This window comes from Rhipicephalus sanguineus, chromosome 9 (assembly GCF_013339695.2).
Source record: "Rhipicephalus sanguineus isolate Rsan-2018 chromosome 9, BIME_Rsan_1.4, whole genome shotgun sequence".
In the NCBI taxonomy this organism is placed as follows: domain Eukaryota; kingdom Metazoa; phylum Arthropoda; class Arachnida; order Ixodida; family Ixodidae; genus Rhipicephalus; species Rhipicephalus sanguineus.
Genome location: NC_051184.2, coordinates 83,994,431 through 84,011,860, shown reverse-complemented (window position 1 = coordinate 84,011,860; position 17,430 = coordinate 83,994,431). Strand labels below are relative to the sequence as shown.

General features: G+C 48.2%; 1 protein-coding gene across 4 annotated transcripts in view; it reads left to right on the top strand.

The window, feature by feature from the left end:
• Positions 1-17,430, top strand: part of LOC119405969 (uncharacterized) — a 326,987-nt gene that overhangs the window by 284,203 nt on the left and 25,354 nt on the right. For all 4 annotated transcript variants that reach the window (XR_005186483.2, XR_007417558.1, XM_037672794.2 and 1 more), the window contains exon 2: positions 915-1,054. Coding sequence is in view for 2 of the 4 variants with exons in the window: in XM_037672794.2 (XP_037528722.1) it covers positions 915-1,054 (140 nt within the window). In the remaining 2 variants the exon portion in view is untranslated. The remainder of the gene's footprint in view (positions 1-914; positions 1,055-17,430) is intronic.

Genomic DNA, 17,430 nt, shown 5'->3' with positions numbered 1-17,430 from the left:
AAATACCGCCCGATCCTAGAAATTTGTTTCTCATTTAATTTTTTCTTATATGACGCGATAGATGTCCAGACAACGCCGGCGGGGACCACTATGGCGCCAAATCAGCTTTTTGTGATCTCATAATAGCTTTCGCTGTAACAAACTTCAGCGCCGACAATGCCATTCTCTACGCTGGCCTGCTGACATGAACGCAAAAGGTCCACTTGCCTTAATATAAACATCTCTGGTTGCCACTGTTTTTGTTTTTCGCACAATTTCAACATATCTTTGCCTTGTAATTCCTGCCTGAGGTACGCGCTAATACTGTACCCTGATATATGCTCACAATGCATGAGCTTAGGTTGCTCCGGATTGGGGAGTTTTTCCGTGAACCGAAAAACGATTGAAAAGCTTGCGGTTTCACTCCGCGAAATAATAAATAGTTTTTAGGTTACGTTTTCGTTCCGGTCGAAAATATCGTTTTTTTTTTTTCGTTTTTCGTTTCCGGTTTTCGTTCCTTTCCGACACCCTGCGGTTAATAAGTTTTCTGAAGCTGTGCTGAAGGGTGTTTACAATTTTTACGTTAAGTGGTGTAGAGTGGATTGTATCCCGGCCGTGGCCGCCGCATTTCGATGGAGGAAAAATGCTAGAGGCCCGTGTGCTTAGAGTTAAGGGCACGTTAAAGAACTCCAGCAGGTCAAAATTTGGGGACCCAACCACTACGGCGTCTCTCATGATGTTATCCTGGTTTTGGGACATAAAAGCCTAGCCATTATTATTAAGTATAGGAGACCTCTAATAAGCGGTATAGAAGCTGGTGGCGTTGGAATGTATGAACCAGGTTGCTGTGTGTGCACTTGTCACGTCATGATTGTATTTTTATGTGGCAGAACGCCAACTGAGATGAAAATTGGCACTTCGTCTTTTTTTTCTAGTTTCTAACAACGGACCAGGTAATTTGGCTGAAGTACAGCAATAAATCTGTTGGAAATATTGAGTGTCTTGGATGGAAGAAAACGGCACTCACGGGAAATAGTTACACTTTCGTCAAAAGCTACCATGAAGGATGGCTAAAGTAAGTGCATTAAACGCAGGAATGCATACGACGCTCGTAAAACAACAGCCCACGGAAATCGATTTTGTGTGAAAAAGATTGCATGACCCTGTAGATGCCTGTAAGAAACATTACGTCAAACAATCATAGATCAATCATTGTTGATCGATGCACCAAGCATCTCCAAGTGCACCATTTAGCGTGCAGTACAGCGTGCTGCTCGAGATGTGGTTTAGAGGCCGCAAAGAGAAAATTCATTTGTTCGCGCCGCCTGTGCTGTACAACAAAGCACTGCGAATTAGACTACCCTAGCGTTCGCTGCGCCTAAGAAGCGTTTCGCGATTGCCGCGACAACACATCGGGCCAATTTCGCTCTGAACTCTGACATATTCGGATATTGGGTTAATAGTAGGTGATCCGCAAATTTTGTTTGCTGATATGAGGTGAGAAGTAACGCAATACCTTTATTACCACAAGAGACTCCTTCTCAATGTAAACAATTCTCTCGTAATGTAAACACAGTGCTGATCAGTACCGAATATACATGTATCACAGATACTCTTTGGATGTCTTGTGTCTCTATTGGGGTACGTCTCAGAAAACGAGTACCTGTATCAGGATTTCCGATATATGCGACAATGTACTGTGCATCGTAAGCTACAATACACTGCTGCCGCAACACCATCGCAATAAAATGGAAACACTGGCCAATGTCAGCTTCTCAAGCTGATGCTGTTCACTCACAGATGTACAGGGAGCACTGCAAGAGTAGAGCGACTGTAATACTCTCGCCACAATTCTTTAACGCCGTGGTGGAGGACTGGAGAGCTAGCCGAAAAATTTACTCTTTCCTTGAAAACAGATTAAAAGAAACCACGAACTCTCAGCTACTCAGATGGAGTTCCATACACCCTGCGATATATACGTCCCCTTTATGCATTTTCTGGCAACAAAGAGCTAATCTCGATCATATCATGTGGGGTTGTACTCGGAACCCACCACCTAACTCACTAAACATTAGTAGTAAGGAGCTGTGGGAGGCTGCTATGTGCAGCTCGGCGCCCGAGGTCCAGGACAGATCCTGGATTGGGCCAAGAGGGTAGCGGAGACCTACACCGGGTAGGCTCCTCTGCTCCCTCCACCACCGCACCCTTCCCTCTTGGGATAAATAAAGTCTTTCTCCTCCTCCTCCCAATACGCGGAACTCCCTCACCGACGTAGCGAGAACAGGGTCGGGAACTCTCTCCTTAGCAGACTGAGTACAAACAAGCGTCATCATCTTGCCGATGCCGCACAGCATTATATTGATGCGAGGTAGGCTGGCAACTGTTCTGGCCAGCCCCTGGGAAGAGAAGAACGAAGACAATTGGTGTGTGCGCGCTTTTGGGTGTCGGCTTTTTTCTGGAGTAAACGTCCCTGTTTTGCTTGTTCGCCCTGTGTATTCTACCATCTATTAGTTAACCTGGTGACATCTTCTGGTGGAGGTGCTCCGTAGGGTTGATGATACGGTCTCCAGAGCGTACCTCAGACGCAAGCCCGCCGAGTAGTGCGACCGAGCTTACCCTTGTGCACGTACGTACCAGTGGTCCTCTCCATGGCCTCCAGCCACAGCACTGTTTGCTACCTCAACGCACGAGAACTATGAATCAAACACCCCCTAACTTTACCGTGCAAGCACCAGCGCCGCTCGTCGACAACCAAACCAGGACGTAGAAGACATTTCACGGAGCTGCTTTCGAAGATGCCGAAAACTGGCTTGAGCACTTCGACCGGGTTGCCATGATCGACGACTGGACCCAAGAGCGTAAACTACGCTTTGTGTATTGCGCTCTCGAAGATTCCGCAAAAACGTGGTTTGAGAACCACGAGGCAACGCTAACGTCGTGGGATGAGTTTCGTCGGCAGTTCCTCAGCGCCTTTTTCAGAGCGGGCAGGAAGGAGAGAGCTGAGTGTGCGATGGAGGCCAGAGTTCAAGGCCCAAACGAAAGGGTTACAACATATATAGAGGACATGGATCGGCTTTTCAGGCGTGCGGACCCCTCTATGACTGAAGCAAAGAAAGTTCATCACCTAAAGCGGCGTGTCAAGGAAGAAATCTTTTCTGGCCGCATTCAAAACCCGCCTGCGACACTTGCGGAGTTCCGCGATGAAGCCGCTGCCATAGAGAGGACCCTTCAACAGCGTGCCAGGCAGTATGACCGGGATGTCGTGCTATCAAGCGAGGTCACTTCGGTCACTCTCGGCAATGACATCAGCGCCTTGCGAGAGCTCATCAGGGCTGCCATGAAGGAGGAGCTACAAAAGATGCAGATGACTGCTCCAACGGTAGGGCAGCTCTCCGTTGTGGAGATGGTTCGCGCTGAGGTACGCCATGCTCTCCACGCTCCCCAACACTACGAGGTGCCGCAACCACGGCAGTGCGTGGAGATGAGCTACGCGGAAGCAGTGCGACCTCCTCCACAGTGCAGTACTCCCAGCGCGGTGCACCCCGCTCAGCAAATGGAAGTCGGCTTCAGGGCTCGCAACCCGCCGTTCATCGCCGAAGCAAGCCCAAGGAAGAGCGATGTCTGGCGCACACCGGACCACAGGCGCCGTTGGTTTCAATGTGGGGAAGCCTGGCGCATCTACAGAACGTGCCCTTACGGCCATGTGGGTCTCCGTGGATACTCGCCGAATGCCCCTCGTCCGCGACATGGTGAGCGAACAATGGAATTAGAGAACTTCATATCCAATTGTCGCAACGTCGATCATCAATGGCGTGAACCCCGTTCATCGTCTCCTGCTCGTTGTGGGTCCCCAAGCCGAGCCTTTTCAGGCGGTGCTTCGAGCCGCCGCTCGCCCAGTCCTGCAGGTCGGGAAAACTGCGTTCAGAGACCTCCGGAGGTGAGGCCGCTGACGCTGACTGCACAGAAGATCCTCCATTACGACGACATCGCCGACAGAAAAGAGACGCACATATGCAGCCAGGTTCGGTACCAAACGTTTCGGTACCTCCAACATTACTGTAACCGTGGAGGACGAAGAAATAACGGCACTAATCGATACTGGGGCAGACACTTCAGTTATGAGCATGGCCCTTGCCTGCAAGCTGAAGAAGGTTTCTACCCAGTGGACTGGGTCGCAGATTCGGACGGCAGGAGGCCATCTTCTGTCTCCTGCGGGAAGATGCACAGTACGAGTAAGCATTCGTGTGTTTACGCATCTAGGAGATTTTATTATACTGCCGAATTGCTCGAGGGACCTAATTCTTGGGGTGGACTTCCTGCAGGCTAACGGAGCCGTGCTTAACTTGCAAGAGTCGCAGGTAATGTTTTCCACGGCGTGCGCCTTAGCGGGTAGCACTGACGGTAGTTATGTCAACGCCTTGAGGGTTGTCGACGACAACGTCACGTTACCGCCGAAGAGTAGCGTATTGGCCCTGGTAACGTGCGACGTATTCGACGAATTTGACGACTATGAAGGCATTGCCGAGGCAAATATTCACCTGTTGCTCAAAAGAGACATCTGCATAGCCCGAGGCCTTGTTCGGCTACAAAATAAATGCTCTGAAGTTGTGCTGACCAATTTTAGTAATGAACTTCAGCACGTCCCTCAAGGCACCGCTGTCGCCTTTCTCAGCAATATCGCCGGCTTCTCTGACATCGGAACGTTAGAGATGACTTCACCGGATGCAACGATTCGGGCTAACCTTGGCAGCCACATTCACGTTAATGCTGACTTGTCAGATGCTGGTAAGCCTTGTGACAGAATTATCCGATTGCTTCTCCGCAGCATCGAAAGTTCAACGCATTTCCGTGACCAAACACCGTATTGTTACAGAGGAGTCGGCGCGGCCTCTTCGGCAGCATCCATACCACGTGTCCCCAAAGGAGAGGGAGGCGATTAAGCGTCATGTGCAGGAAATGTTGAATGATGACGTCATTCAACCGTCGACAAGTCCGTGGGTGTCGCCTGTGGTACTAGTAAAGAAAAAAGACAACACCCTTCGCTTTTGCGTTCACTACCGCCGACTTAACAGAACCACCAAACGCGATGTTTATCCCCTGCCGTGGATTGACGACGTCTTGGACCGTCTACGCCATGCCCAGTTCTTTACATCATTAGACCTCAAGTCAGGGTACTGGCAAATTGAGGTTGACGAGGGCGGCCGTGAGAAAATCGCATTCGTGACTCCCGACGGGCTGTACGAATTTAAAGTACTGCCTTTCGGTTTCTGTTCCGTTCCCGCCACATTTCAAAGAATGGTGGAAACTGTACTCGCTGGTCTAAAGTGGCATACGGGTCTTGTATACCTGGACGCCGTCGTTGTGTTCTCAGGCACGTTCGACGAACATCTTACGCGGATAAAAAGCGTACTCACAGCAATACGCAAGGCAAACCTCACTATCAAGCCCGAAAAGTGCTACTTCGGCTGCCAGGAACTCAAGTGTCTAGGCCACGTGGTGAGCCCTGACGGTGTTCTGCCAGACCCAGACAAGCTCACTGCCGTTGCCGAGTTTCCTCGTCCTGATGACAAGAAGGCTGTTCAGCGGTTCCTTGGCCTCTGCGCCTACTAACGTCGTTTCGTTGAAGGATTCTCCGAAATTGCGGAACCTCTTACGAGACTAACGCGACAAGATGTACCCTTCGTGTGGACGGAAGAGCAACAAGAGGCCTTCGTACAGCTACGCAAGCGACTTCAAACAGCTCTAGTGCTGGCACATTTTACCGGCACTGGGGAAACTGAGATTCAAACGGACGCCAGCAACGCAGGACTCGGAGCCATTCTAGTTCAATGGCCTGACGGCGTAGAACGCGTGATCGCTTACGCGAGCCGCAGTCCCACAAAAGCAGAGGTGAACTACTCTACCACCGAAAAAGAGTGCTTAGCAGTCGTTTGGGCCAGCAGCAAATTTGGACCCTATCTGTACGGTCGGTCATTTCGAGCGGTCAGTGATCACCATTCGCTTTGTCGGCTTGCCAATCTCCGAGATCCATCAGGACGTCTCGCTTGTTGGAGCCTTCGTCTTCAAGGGTACGACATCACTGTTGTCTACCGCTCCGGACATAAGCATACCGATGCTGACTGCCTATATCGTGCCCCTATTCCCTTGACATAATCTGACATGGCTGAGCATCAACGTGAGGGCACTGAGCTGCTCCCTATCATCCACTATTTTCAGGGAGCTGACGTTGTCGTCCCACGCCCGCTCTCACGAGGACTGACATCTTGTTGCCTGCGGAACAATGTTCTCTACAAGATAAATTTCGCGAACAGCCAGGAAACGTTTCTCCTCGTCGTTCAGACGGCACTGCGTGGGGAAGTTTTGCAGGCGTGCCACGACGACCGCTCTTCCGGTCACTTAGGCTTTGCGAGGACATTAGCGCGCATACGCCAAAAATACATCTGGCCACAGCTATATTCGTCAGTTCAGCGCTATGACTGGACCTGTCATCACTGTCAGAGGTGTAAAGTTCCACCCTTCAAGCCTGCTGGCTTCCTGCAGCCTTTGGATCCGCCTTCAGCGCCGATCCACCAAGTGGGAATGGATACTCGGATAAATGCAGCGCGACTTGGACGAAGACAGGAGACACATAAAACACAGACGGCGCTCGTATGTGTTTTATGTGTCTCCTGTCTTCGTCCAAGTCGCGCTGCATTTATCCGAGTATGTACCAACTCGCCCAAGTCAATGTTTTATGGGAATGGATCTTCTCGGTCCATTTCCTACGTCATCCTCGGAAAACAAATGGATAATCATCGCAACCGACTATAGACGTCAGACTCTGCCCAGGCGGCGCTGCGAAAAACACCGCCACCAGCGCCCTCATCGCAGCCCTGGCACTAACTGGGTAGTGCAAAGAGAGCCTTCCGCAAGCGAATGTGCATAGGCCACAATATATCCCTCCTCTTTCGTTGGTGTCGAGGCGCCGTTTCCTGAAAAGCAAGGACCTGGAAAGCTTCTTCCCGACGCTTCAGAAAAACGGAAAGCTGATCAAAGCGAACTGCGAGTACAATGCAAAATAAGTTTTAGTTATTCCGGCGCGCTGCAACTGGCAAGTACAAGCGAGCATCGTACGACATCGAGTTTGAGGCAAACCCTCCGACATCCGTTCTCTAGCGCCTAAATGCGTTAAAATCGGGTATATACGTAATGCCACAGCGATGAAGTACATACACGATCAATTTACTTAGCTATGCATCTTCCGATCAGTGGTACAAAACTCCGTTCATCAGGGAATAGCCCCGGTGATTTTCGCCTTTGCAGTTGCATTCTCCGTTAATTCATCTCTCGCTTCCTGTGAATTGGACTGTTTCATTACGCATCCTCAAATGGTCTCTTGATGGTCGTCTTCCGTTTGTGCGTACTGCAAATGGGATACGTGTGTGTCCACTTTCGCGGGGTACAACCAAAGGCAAAACCGTGGCCTCCGAGATAACTACGGCAACCGCGGAGGACACGGGCGAAACAAACCTGAAGGTGGTCACGACCAACATTCTGCGATTTACTTGTATGACGCACGTGGTGTCAGCTAGTTAGAACCAGAACTCTGATCCTTCAAAACGTACGTCCGCTATGCTGTGTTGTGACGACCAACTCGTCGCGGTGTGCGTATCACGCGTCTTCAGTCTGCCTCTAGCTGCTCACTTCGTGTTACACGACAAGCACCGCGGTCAGAGCCTCTTCTGAGCTTCATAGTCAAGGTTACTACGGTTCTCCATCAGGGCTACGCAAATCAACAGCAGAGCAACATTATCACACTTTTTCATGCGACCGGCTGTGGAGAACGCGGGTACTTCGCTTACCCAACACGCTCGCAACATCCCGTATCCAGCGCTCTCGCCTTTCTTCTTCGTACGACAACTATGGAAATCGGTAAAACTGAACGTTGTTATTCAGTCTTTTACGTCCGTGGCAATTCACAACGCAACAGTGCGTCTTTTGCGGCGTTTCTTCGTAGCGTGCGGAGGGGTCTCGTCTGCTGCTGTTTTCGCCGTCGTTCTGGCGAGTGATCCAGCAAGCACTTCACGACGGTTCGGTGGCGCGTCCGACTAGCGGAGAGCAATTTACAGCTTTCGTTCTGAGTGATAAATGCGCAAACACACGCGATATTAATCTCAATCGTTGTTTCGCGCTCGCTAGTTGCACCTGCTGCCATAGCAAACTGTGCGAGGGAGTCGGTCTATGCACTACTCAATACTTGTCCGACAGGTGGCGCCATACGTCTTGGAAACTCCAGAGTCTTACATCTATCTTACTCGCTATGCGGCAACAAAAGCTCTGCCCAGGGCAACTGCTGCCGAAGTCGCCAGCTTCTTCGTCCACGACAGTGTTGCGTCATGGTGCACCTGCTATTCTCATCACTGATCGCGGTGCAGCGTTTACTGCGGAGTTATTGCAACAAGTCGCCAAGCTAACGCACACCAACCACCGCAAGACCACAGCCTACTATTCCCAAACCAACGGTTTGACTGAACGGTTAAACAGAACACTGGCCGACATGCTGTCTATGTATGTGGATGTGGAGCACAAAACGTGGGATGAAATTTTGCTGTATGTGACGTTTGCTTATAATACAGCAGTGCAAGAGACCACCGAGCTTACACCATTCGAGCTTGTTTACGGATGTCGCGTCACAACACTGTTAGACGCTACGCTCCCAGTAGAACACGACGCCAGCAGAAATGACGACTTCATTCAGAAAGCCGAGGAAACCCGCCAGCTTGCTCGGAACCGCATTCGCACGCAGCAGGATACCGACGCTCGCCGTTAAAACGTGGGCCGACGGAACGTCCACTACCAACCGGGTGGCTACGTGTCGGTGTGGACGCCTATGCGACATCGTGGGCTCTCGGAGAAGTTGTTACGACGATATTTTGGCCCTTACGATGTTGTGCGCTGCCTCAGCGATGTCAATTACGAGGTGGTACCTCAAAGCTCTGACCGGAGTTTGAGCCGACGACGTGCACGTGCTGAGGTTGTCCACGTCGTACGGATAAAGCCATACCACGCCCGCGAACGATAACTAATACTTCGCAACCCCTTGGAATATTTACTATGTAACCTTGCTTTGTTTTTCTCCTTCACGCAACCACCTTTCTCTGTAGTGTTCCTGCACCCGAACCCGTCGACCGGGACGATCGCTCTTGAGAGGGGGGAATTGACGCGAGGTAGGCTGCAACTTTTCTGGCCAGCCCCTGGGAAGAGAAGAACGAAGTTAATCGGTGTGCGCGCGCTTTTGGGTTTCGGCCTTTTTCTGGAGTAAACATCCCTGTTTTGATTCTTCACCCTGTGTATTGTACCATCTGTCAGTTAGCCTCGTGACAATATAACTGTCTCTTAACCATAATCCTCCGAGCTTAGACGCCACAGATGTCACATCGTTGTGGAAGGTAATAGGATTGCTTTCACTAAAAACAAAAGAAAGTGTTTGGGATCGTCAACCTTTGGTTTTTGAAACGCCAACAGAGGCAGCTTCGAAGCCTCGAACATCAGCAACTTCTAACGTTTCGCCAACTTAGTTTACGACACAAACTAATTGCCACTGGTAGCATTATTACAATATTGCAAAAGCATTACTCAATAAAATTGAAAAAAACATGACGAAAAAAGAAAAAAAAACGCCAGGCCTGCGCGGAAAGCGCAGCACAGTCACAACGAAAGTTGGAAGAGTGGCATTTCTAGAGCCCGTTATAAACTCTCTTGGGGCTACTAATACGAGTACACTAGCAACGTACCCAGTACGCCCCAAATCATAATTTTTGTGAAGTTGGGAAGCACTCACCACTACATTATTCGTCATTCTGCGGACAAGCCTGGTACCCACCAAACACCTGTCAGGCATCACGTGCACTTTGTTGATGCTGTGGCTGATGACGATGAAGACTTATGTCAGATCCCTTTGTAGTGGGTTGGAAGCATTCAGGAACCCACTCGTTGCGCAAGTCGCATTCTGTGAAGCCTGGTTACAGAAATGGCGTTGTGTGACGCCTGGTTGTTATTTTACTCTTCTACCACACTACATTACATAAGTTAATGTGGTTCCTTCCCGATAAGAAGCCTGTATAGGGTCTTTTTGCGAAACAGTTTTAAGCGCCGGAATGGCTCTGAGGTAGAATACTGGGCTCCCACGCAGAGGGCCCAGGTTCCTCGTTCTATCCCAGATATTTCTTCTCATTATTTTTCCCCTATTTCGCGCGATAGTGGTTACGGACACCGGCGGCAGCGGCGGACAACTACGGCGCCAAAAACGGCGCTTGTTGTGATCTCATAACAGCTTTCGCTGTAAAAAACGTTCGGCAGGAAGAATGGAACCTGCCAACCTCACATTTTCAGCCGAGTACTCTACCACTACGCCACGCTTTTTAGAGCTCGGCTTCATCTCTACGGGTCGCATACACAAGATAGACCCGATCTATCTTTCAAAATAAAATTCGCGTCTTCATAACACACAAACAGCTGCCGATCACGAATGACATTGAATAACGTGTATTTTCTCGCGCAATCGACGATGCAGCAGTACAGTGGGCGCGTAACTGAAGTGATTTGCATCTCAATCGATAGGTGCAGTTATATAATTAACTTATTGTCAAACACCAAACTGAACGTGCAAGAAAGTTTGCCATCATGTTAGTTCAACAAGGCGTACTAACTTATATATCTGTGACAGGGAAGTGCCGGCGAGTGCGCCCGGCGGCTTTGGGTGGCTGCCGGGGTGCGTTTGCTGAAAGCGCGTCGCAGCGATGCCATCGCTGCTCGTACGGACACCGTACGCAAGGAAAAAATGGTTCATTCAGGTTAACCGATACTAAAGCTCTACTGTAACTCACTCTAACGCGTCGGATTTGCGTATCCTTAAACCCAAAAGCGCCGACAGCATGTACACACGGACTCGGCAGGGGCCCTAGGCCTACCTTCGCTGGGGTTCGTACGCGTCATATTGAGCGCGACCGATCTCGGCGCAAGTGGCTGACGAAGGTTGAAGAATGCGCATTTTGAGCGTCGAAAGCTTTTGACTGTTAAATTAAAACGCAACCGAGGTAAGCAGAATGCGACAATCGCAAGGGATTCGTTTGCATTGCGATTATGTTGACCGGCGTTGCGTTTCTGGCGTACATGCCGCGCCTGCCGGTGCACCGCATGACCGATCGGATAGCAGATCGTAACGTCATAACGTGTTCATCAGCCAGACCTGGTAAAAGACCGTCGCAAGTGCATCTGTAAGCGCGTGGCTACAACTTTCAGACTTAGGCATGGGCTGATGTACTGCAATGAGCCGATATGATAGAGTCCCAGCTGATATTTAGAATTTACTAACGAAAACGGCGTTCAGTATTATACTGTTTTATAGTACAAGATCGATTTGCGAACAGTATCCCAATAGATCATTAGATACTTACTCGTGTTTCGTGTATATTTGCTGTTTAAATACGCACGGCAGGGCTGTTGCCACCGGCACTGAAAGGAGGCCAAAACACCATGGATATACACATACCATGGATATATTACATACCTGTTACCGCGGGTATGGTTGTTTGCAGGGCCAGTAGTGCATACGTTCAGTGTTGCTGTGTTGTGTATGAATGAGCGTAGGGATGTCAGTTCTGTGTATTCCAGTTTCAGGCATTCCAGCAAGATTCACTGTTACATTGTAGAAATCGCACGACGGTTTCCTTGTTGTTCCCCCTTTTTTTAGACATTAGTCATAGCAGGGAGAGTGATTCTACTCTTGGAGGAAGTTATGCACTTTAGCCCAACCAGCATTGTAAAACTCTGTAAGGGAGTACCGTTATTCCAGCCGAGAGTGTATGTACTCCATTCCAAAAGCGCGACTTTACTCTGGCGAGGGAGCTTGTTGACTCGCGATCAGCCGGAGTACCAGAACTCTGTCGAGAGAGTGTGCCTACCCTGTGCAGCAGAGAGTTCCCGGCAGTCCTGAAAAGGGAGTGAAATTTGGGACAAGCGCTTACTCTAGCAAAGAGAGTTGCTAGCACTCTCTTGCCGCTGTGAGTGTTGCCACTAAGTAACCTAGTCAAAGTCGAGACAGTGACATTATTTTATCTTTCCACCAAAGTCTCCCAGTCTTGAAGTTTTTGTCGGAGTACTGTAGCAAGGGCAGGTTATGTGGTCTGCGCGTATCCCGAATGGTGTTTGCGCTTGTGCCATCTCGACAAAAACAAGCGCGCGAGCGTCTACGCGCCGCGGAGATTTTGGTTTCTCGATTTCTTTTTTGCTTATTAGCTGTGTCGGTTGCCATGACACTTCCTCGAATGCACTGTACTGTGTTGCGTATTTCAATGCGCTTGGTGTCTTTTCCGCAGATTCTTCACATTTATATCACCAAAAATACAACTAACATCTGCTATACATTCATTGGCATTATTGTCTGTTAGTTCTCATTATTATTGTGTCTAAGAAACAAAAACGAGCCCTTAAAAGCCATCTTCTTTTGTTCATTCATAGCAAGGGTCTCGTTCTGGCAGACTTCATGCCTTCAGGTAGTACGCGAGGGATTATTGGTCAGCTGCCAGTTCGTAACGCCAAAAAAGGCAGAAAAAGAGTGTTCCACACTTGTCGTCATGGCTGCGATCGGCGCTGACTAACACTCCTAGGTTTAAATGCGCATATATACCCTATAAAGTGGACGGGCGGATGACTGCCACCGTAGCTTAGTGGTGGGTATCGGAAGCGTTATTCGAAGGTCGCAGTTTTGGTCCCTGCCGGTGGCAAGTTAGCTTTTCGTCCACTTTACTTTCTTCACATTTATATCCCAATTATTACAAGAAACATCTGCTATAATGTCTATGGCATTATTGTCTGTTAGTTCTTAGTAATATTGTGTCTAACAAAGAAAAAAACGAACCCTAAAAGCCATCTTCTTTTCCTAAATGAATATCAGCATTTGCCCAAATGCTGTAAGGTGTACGAAATGTTCTAGATAATGTGCAGTGAGGCACAGCAGAGTGTTCCCAACATACACTGTCGCGGACACAAGCAGGTGGACGAGCAACTCTTGCTGCTTTGCCAGAAATGTATTCCTGAAAATTATACAAAAATGACGTCCATTCAGCTTTCTGTATCTATGAAACTAATGTTTTCCCAAGGACTCATACTTGACTATACTTATTGCCAATTATTTAACAAAACATGAAACAAATGCAATCTTCAGAGTCTGCTAAGTAGTTCGTTGTGAAATTTTCACTGAAAATACGGAGGGCGAAAAATACACGAAGGTAAATAAATTCGAAACACGAAAAGTGTTACTCTTGTCCTGTGTAACACAATTCAGGTAGGTTTCCATGTCAATGAAGTTAGCATTACAGTGTAAAGGGGTGTGAATGCTAGTGAGGTTCCCTTTGTATTTATGCACGTTGGACACTAGCTTCTTGATCAACAACAGGTGATCTGTTTAGGACTGAGATTGGGTGATTTGGCATTGATTCATGGCAAAATTAACAGCATACTTGTAACGAAGACAAAAGAAGACCTGGAAACAATACCAGCGCTTTTGCCTTGTTAGAAATTGTGTCAACCGTGAGAATACTGTGTACAGATCATAAACACTATGGCAACATAATGCATATCAAAATAACGAGAGGGAAGAAACAAGGCGACTCAACAACGTGTTTCAGCCGATTCAACTGACATATCAATGCGATTAAAATAGCCTTGCATAACTAACACATCTGCTATAGGCTATAAATACGCACATGTAATCCTGGCGAGTTCCAGTAAATATATCTGACTAATTAAATGACAATGCCATAAAATGCATGTTCTTCACTACACCACACTGTCACTTAGCCGATGTCTGTCACATCATATGGTCATATTGTTTCATAATATGATCATAGTTATGTGACGGTTATGTCACGTGTTAACGCGCACAAACTGACATTGAGATGAAGGATCAAAACTGCAAGTCAAGCATGAAAACACAATAAAAGAGAAAGCAAATTTGGCTTCAGTGCCCATTTCACCACATGATAGCGTGATAATAGCGGTCTTTTTAGTTTACTTAGGTGTATATTCCTCGAAAGGACTCTGCTTCATTTATGCTTTATCGCAAAGAAGGAAATTATGTCGTACAAACATCTTTTTTCAAGGCGCACTCGCGCATCGACTTACCGGGCATGCGAAGCATACGTGCTATATTCACAACAGTTTCTAAACACGCATCATACATCGTCGCTACGTGAGCTCAATGAATTTCCTTTTTTTTCGATTTTTCATTGCACTTTTCACTCGACGCAATGTGGAGAACGACAGCTACAGCTGCCGGAGTGACGACAATGACGCCCGAACAGAGGAAACATAAGTATTACTTAACACTTGTGTTCCTGATGGTACCGCGAACGCAGCTTGTCAATCATCTACTTGGTAATATACACAGCGGCAGGCTCGCTTGGCCTGCCGCTGTGGTTGCGGTGCTAGCTATCTAATTTTACAAGAAAACTTTAAACACTACCTATGTACTCCCACGATGCAGGCGTCATATGAAATAACGTCTGTGGTTCCAGTTTCGGCTTCGCTTTTATAGCAGTCTGATACACATTACATTTTATACCTATGATTCAGCAAGCTATATTAAACCATTGCTCGACCCTCGGAGGAATATGTTAACGAAAGCTACGTATGATATTCACATGATTGCACCATAAAGTGCGCTTAGTTTCGATAATACTGACGCATGCATTCTAACGTGAGGGCTGACGTTACGTCCCACCATAAGTTACCTTTTAAACGCTAGTGTTGTCGACGTGCCTGGTAAGCCCATGATGTGCACAAGGCTACTAAACTTACAAAAACACGTTGATCCACCTCGTAACGCTCGGCCCAAAGCCAAAAAAAATGCAGCATTGATCTACTCGCTGACTGCTCCGCATGAAACCGATTCCCACAGGGCGTGGGATCTCCCGAATTCCTTATTATTTGCATTCATCGGGTCAACGCTGTCGGTGTCGGTTTTTCTTAACACTCTCGAATTTACATTACGAATGTCAGTTCTCGTCGTTCCTGGGTAGACAAAAGCTGTCAATCACCTGTGGCGCATACCCGTATACCGCGGCCCGTGGTAAACTGGTTTGTGTCACATGTGTCTGTAGGGAAGTGTTTTACAACATACGCGGCATGATTTCACGTAATTCATATCATGACTAGACAGTCATATTCGCCAAGTCGTCTTACCGTGCCATCTCCTAGGCCAACTTTGGTCCACACCAAGTGAAGAAGGCGATCACGAGAGCACCCATACGCAGGCGGCTAGATAGATAGATAGATAGATAGATAGATAGATAGATAGATAGATAGATAGATAGATAGATAGATAGATAGATAGATAGATAGATAGATAGATAGATAGATAGATAGATAGATAGATAGATAGATAGATACGCTCAAAGTGCCAATATAAAAACGCACCATCTACAGCTGCAATCGAACCCGTCTCTTTTAATGTGACAAGCGGGTATTCTACCTCTGCACCACTTTGGTGGAGCCGAGCCCATCTTTTAAAGGACGATACATTGCAGGCTACCGATGTCAGCACCACAAGCGTCTTAAGCCTGTTTGGGCTTCACTTTGGGAAGCTCGTTCCGAGCACTCCCGTGTCCTAATACACTCTACTTTTACCATGTGCGATGCCATCTAATTACCTTCCCGTGTCACCTCTGATCGTCCGCCCCATGCTCAGCGTCCTCAAAATTGGCCGCAGACACGCAGGTCATTGTTCTGATACGCTGGGTCAAAAAAAAAAAAAAAACTCACAGGGTCCCTTATGCACTCGCCTAAGATGACTGAAAGACGAAAGCCATCTTCTTCTTGTCAGTGGATGTATTGATTCTCCTTCGCCTCCCCTGCAAAAGCTTGCTCCACTTAACGCGGTTTTTCACTGTCTCGGTGATCGGCCCACCAATAACGGAGGCAGTGCAAAGCGACCATGTCGTGTGACTACTTCATGATGGGACGTCACGTTATGTGACGTCGTAGTGACGCCACACAATTTTTTCGATCTGTGCCGTCATGATCACAGCGTGCGCACAGGGGGGCAGGGGGGGGCGGCCGCCCCCCCCCCCTAATCATCTAAGAGGGGGCGCAAAATCTGCCCCATACATTTACTTTGTAGAGTGGCAGGGCGCTGCGACGAACGTTCCCCCCCCCCCTAATGGGGAGCCCTGCGCACGCCTATGGTTATGATGACGTCATACGGGAATGTCATCACGTGATGATTTTTGCATCACTCGTGTTGACGCCGCGAACGCGTGACGCCGATGGCCAATCTTCCCGTATTATGACGCATCTAAGGGTTTCGCCTTCATAAGCTACACGACGTTTGCTGGTGGATGTACATAGCAAGCGAGTCGAATGCTGCGGCTGATGTGTGCTGCATTTATGTTGGTAATAACATTCTTTAAGACAAGCTTGCGTTCTCCTGAGGGAAACACTACGTGCAAAAAGAGCGAATTTATTTATGACACTCTCAAACTGGAGTTGGACCTCTCCAACCCCATGTATATTTTTGGTCTTATTTATTTATGTGGGAAAAATGTCGCGCTGTTTGCGTTAGACACGACACTGCTGTCAAAATCGCTGACGTATTCAACAAGTAATGCTGCATTTTTGCATTTACCGCTTTACGCGCTGTTGTTACCCTGCTTTGCAGCTCCAGGTTGCTGCAATCACTGCTCTTTCTTCCAGCGCTATTCCAAGTTCACAGCCGACGTTCGGAGATCAAGTCCGGCGAACGTTACTGCATTTTATTTCTTTTACTTGGGGTTACATGCTGCTGCGTGCTTGTCCTCGTAGATCGCTTCTTCTTCCCCCAGCAATCTCGAAGTGGTAAAGCTTTGTTATATGAATTTGTTGATGGCACGGAAGGGCAAGTTCACTGGAAGGCAAAGGGAACGATAATTAAGGAGCATATTAAAAAGGTGTCGCATTTTCTCACGCTTTGTCGGAGCACCAAACGAAACGAATGCACTGAATTAAGATAGAAAAGCTGCGGCCTGCAATTGCTCCCTGAGAAGACCGCTCAATATGCAGTACGAGGCAGCTTGTCAAGTGACATTGAAATGTGCACAAATTTAGACTGAAAAAAAAATTTAATCGTAGGTACAGCACATCACAAGTTGCCATAGGCGCACCGAAGTCGTAGTTGTAAGGAAATTGTTGTTGAACTGCTGTGATAGCGTCCGCGCAACAATAGTTTTTTGTGTGCTCACAGACAAACAGACAACGAACGTTATTGGGTTCTGAGGAGTTACTGACAGGACCCCGACCGTTGTAACCGCTGGCCGCGTCTTCGTAGAAGACAGAACGCCGTGACGCTCCCCCTTTTTTGTAAGGGTGTAAGGAACGCGGGAAGGCAGTAAGGAACGCGGGACATCGCCAGGGCATGTCAGCCATAGAACAAAAGGT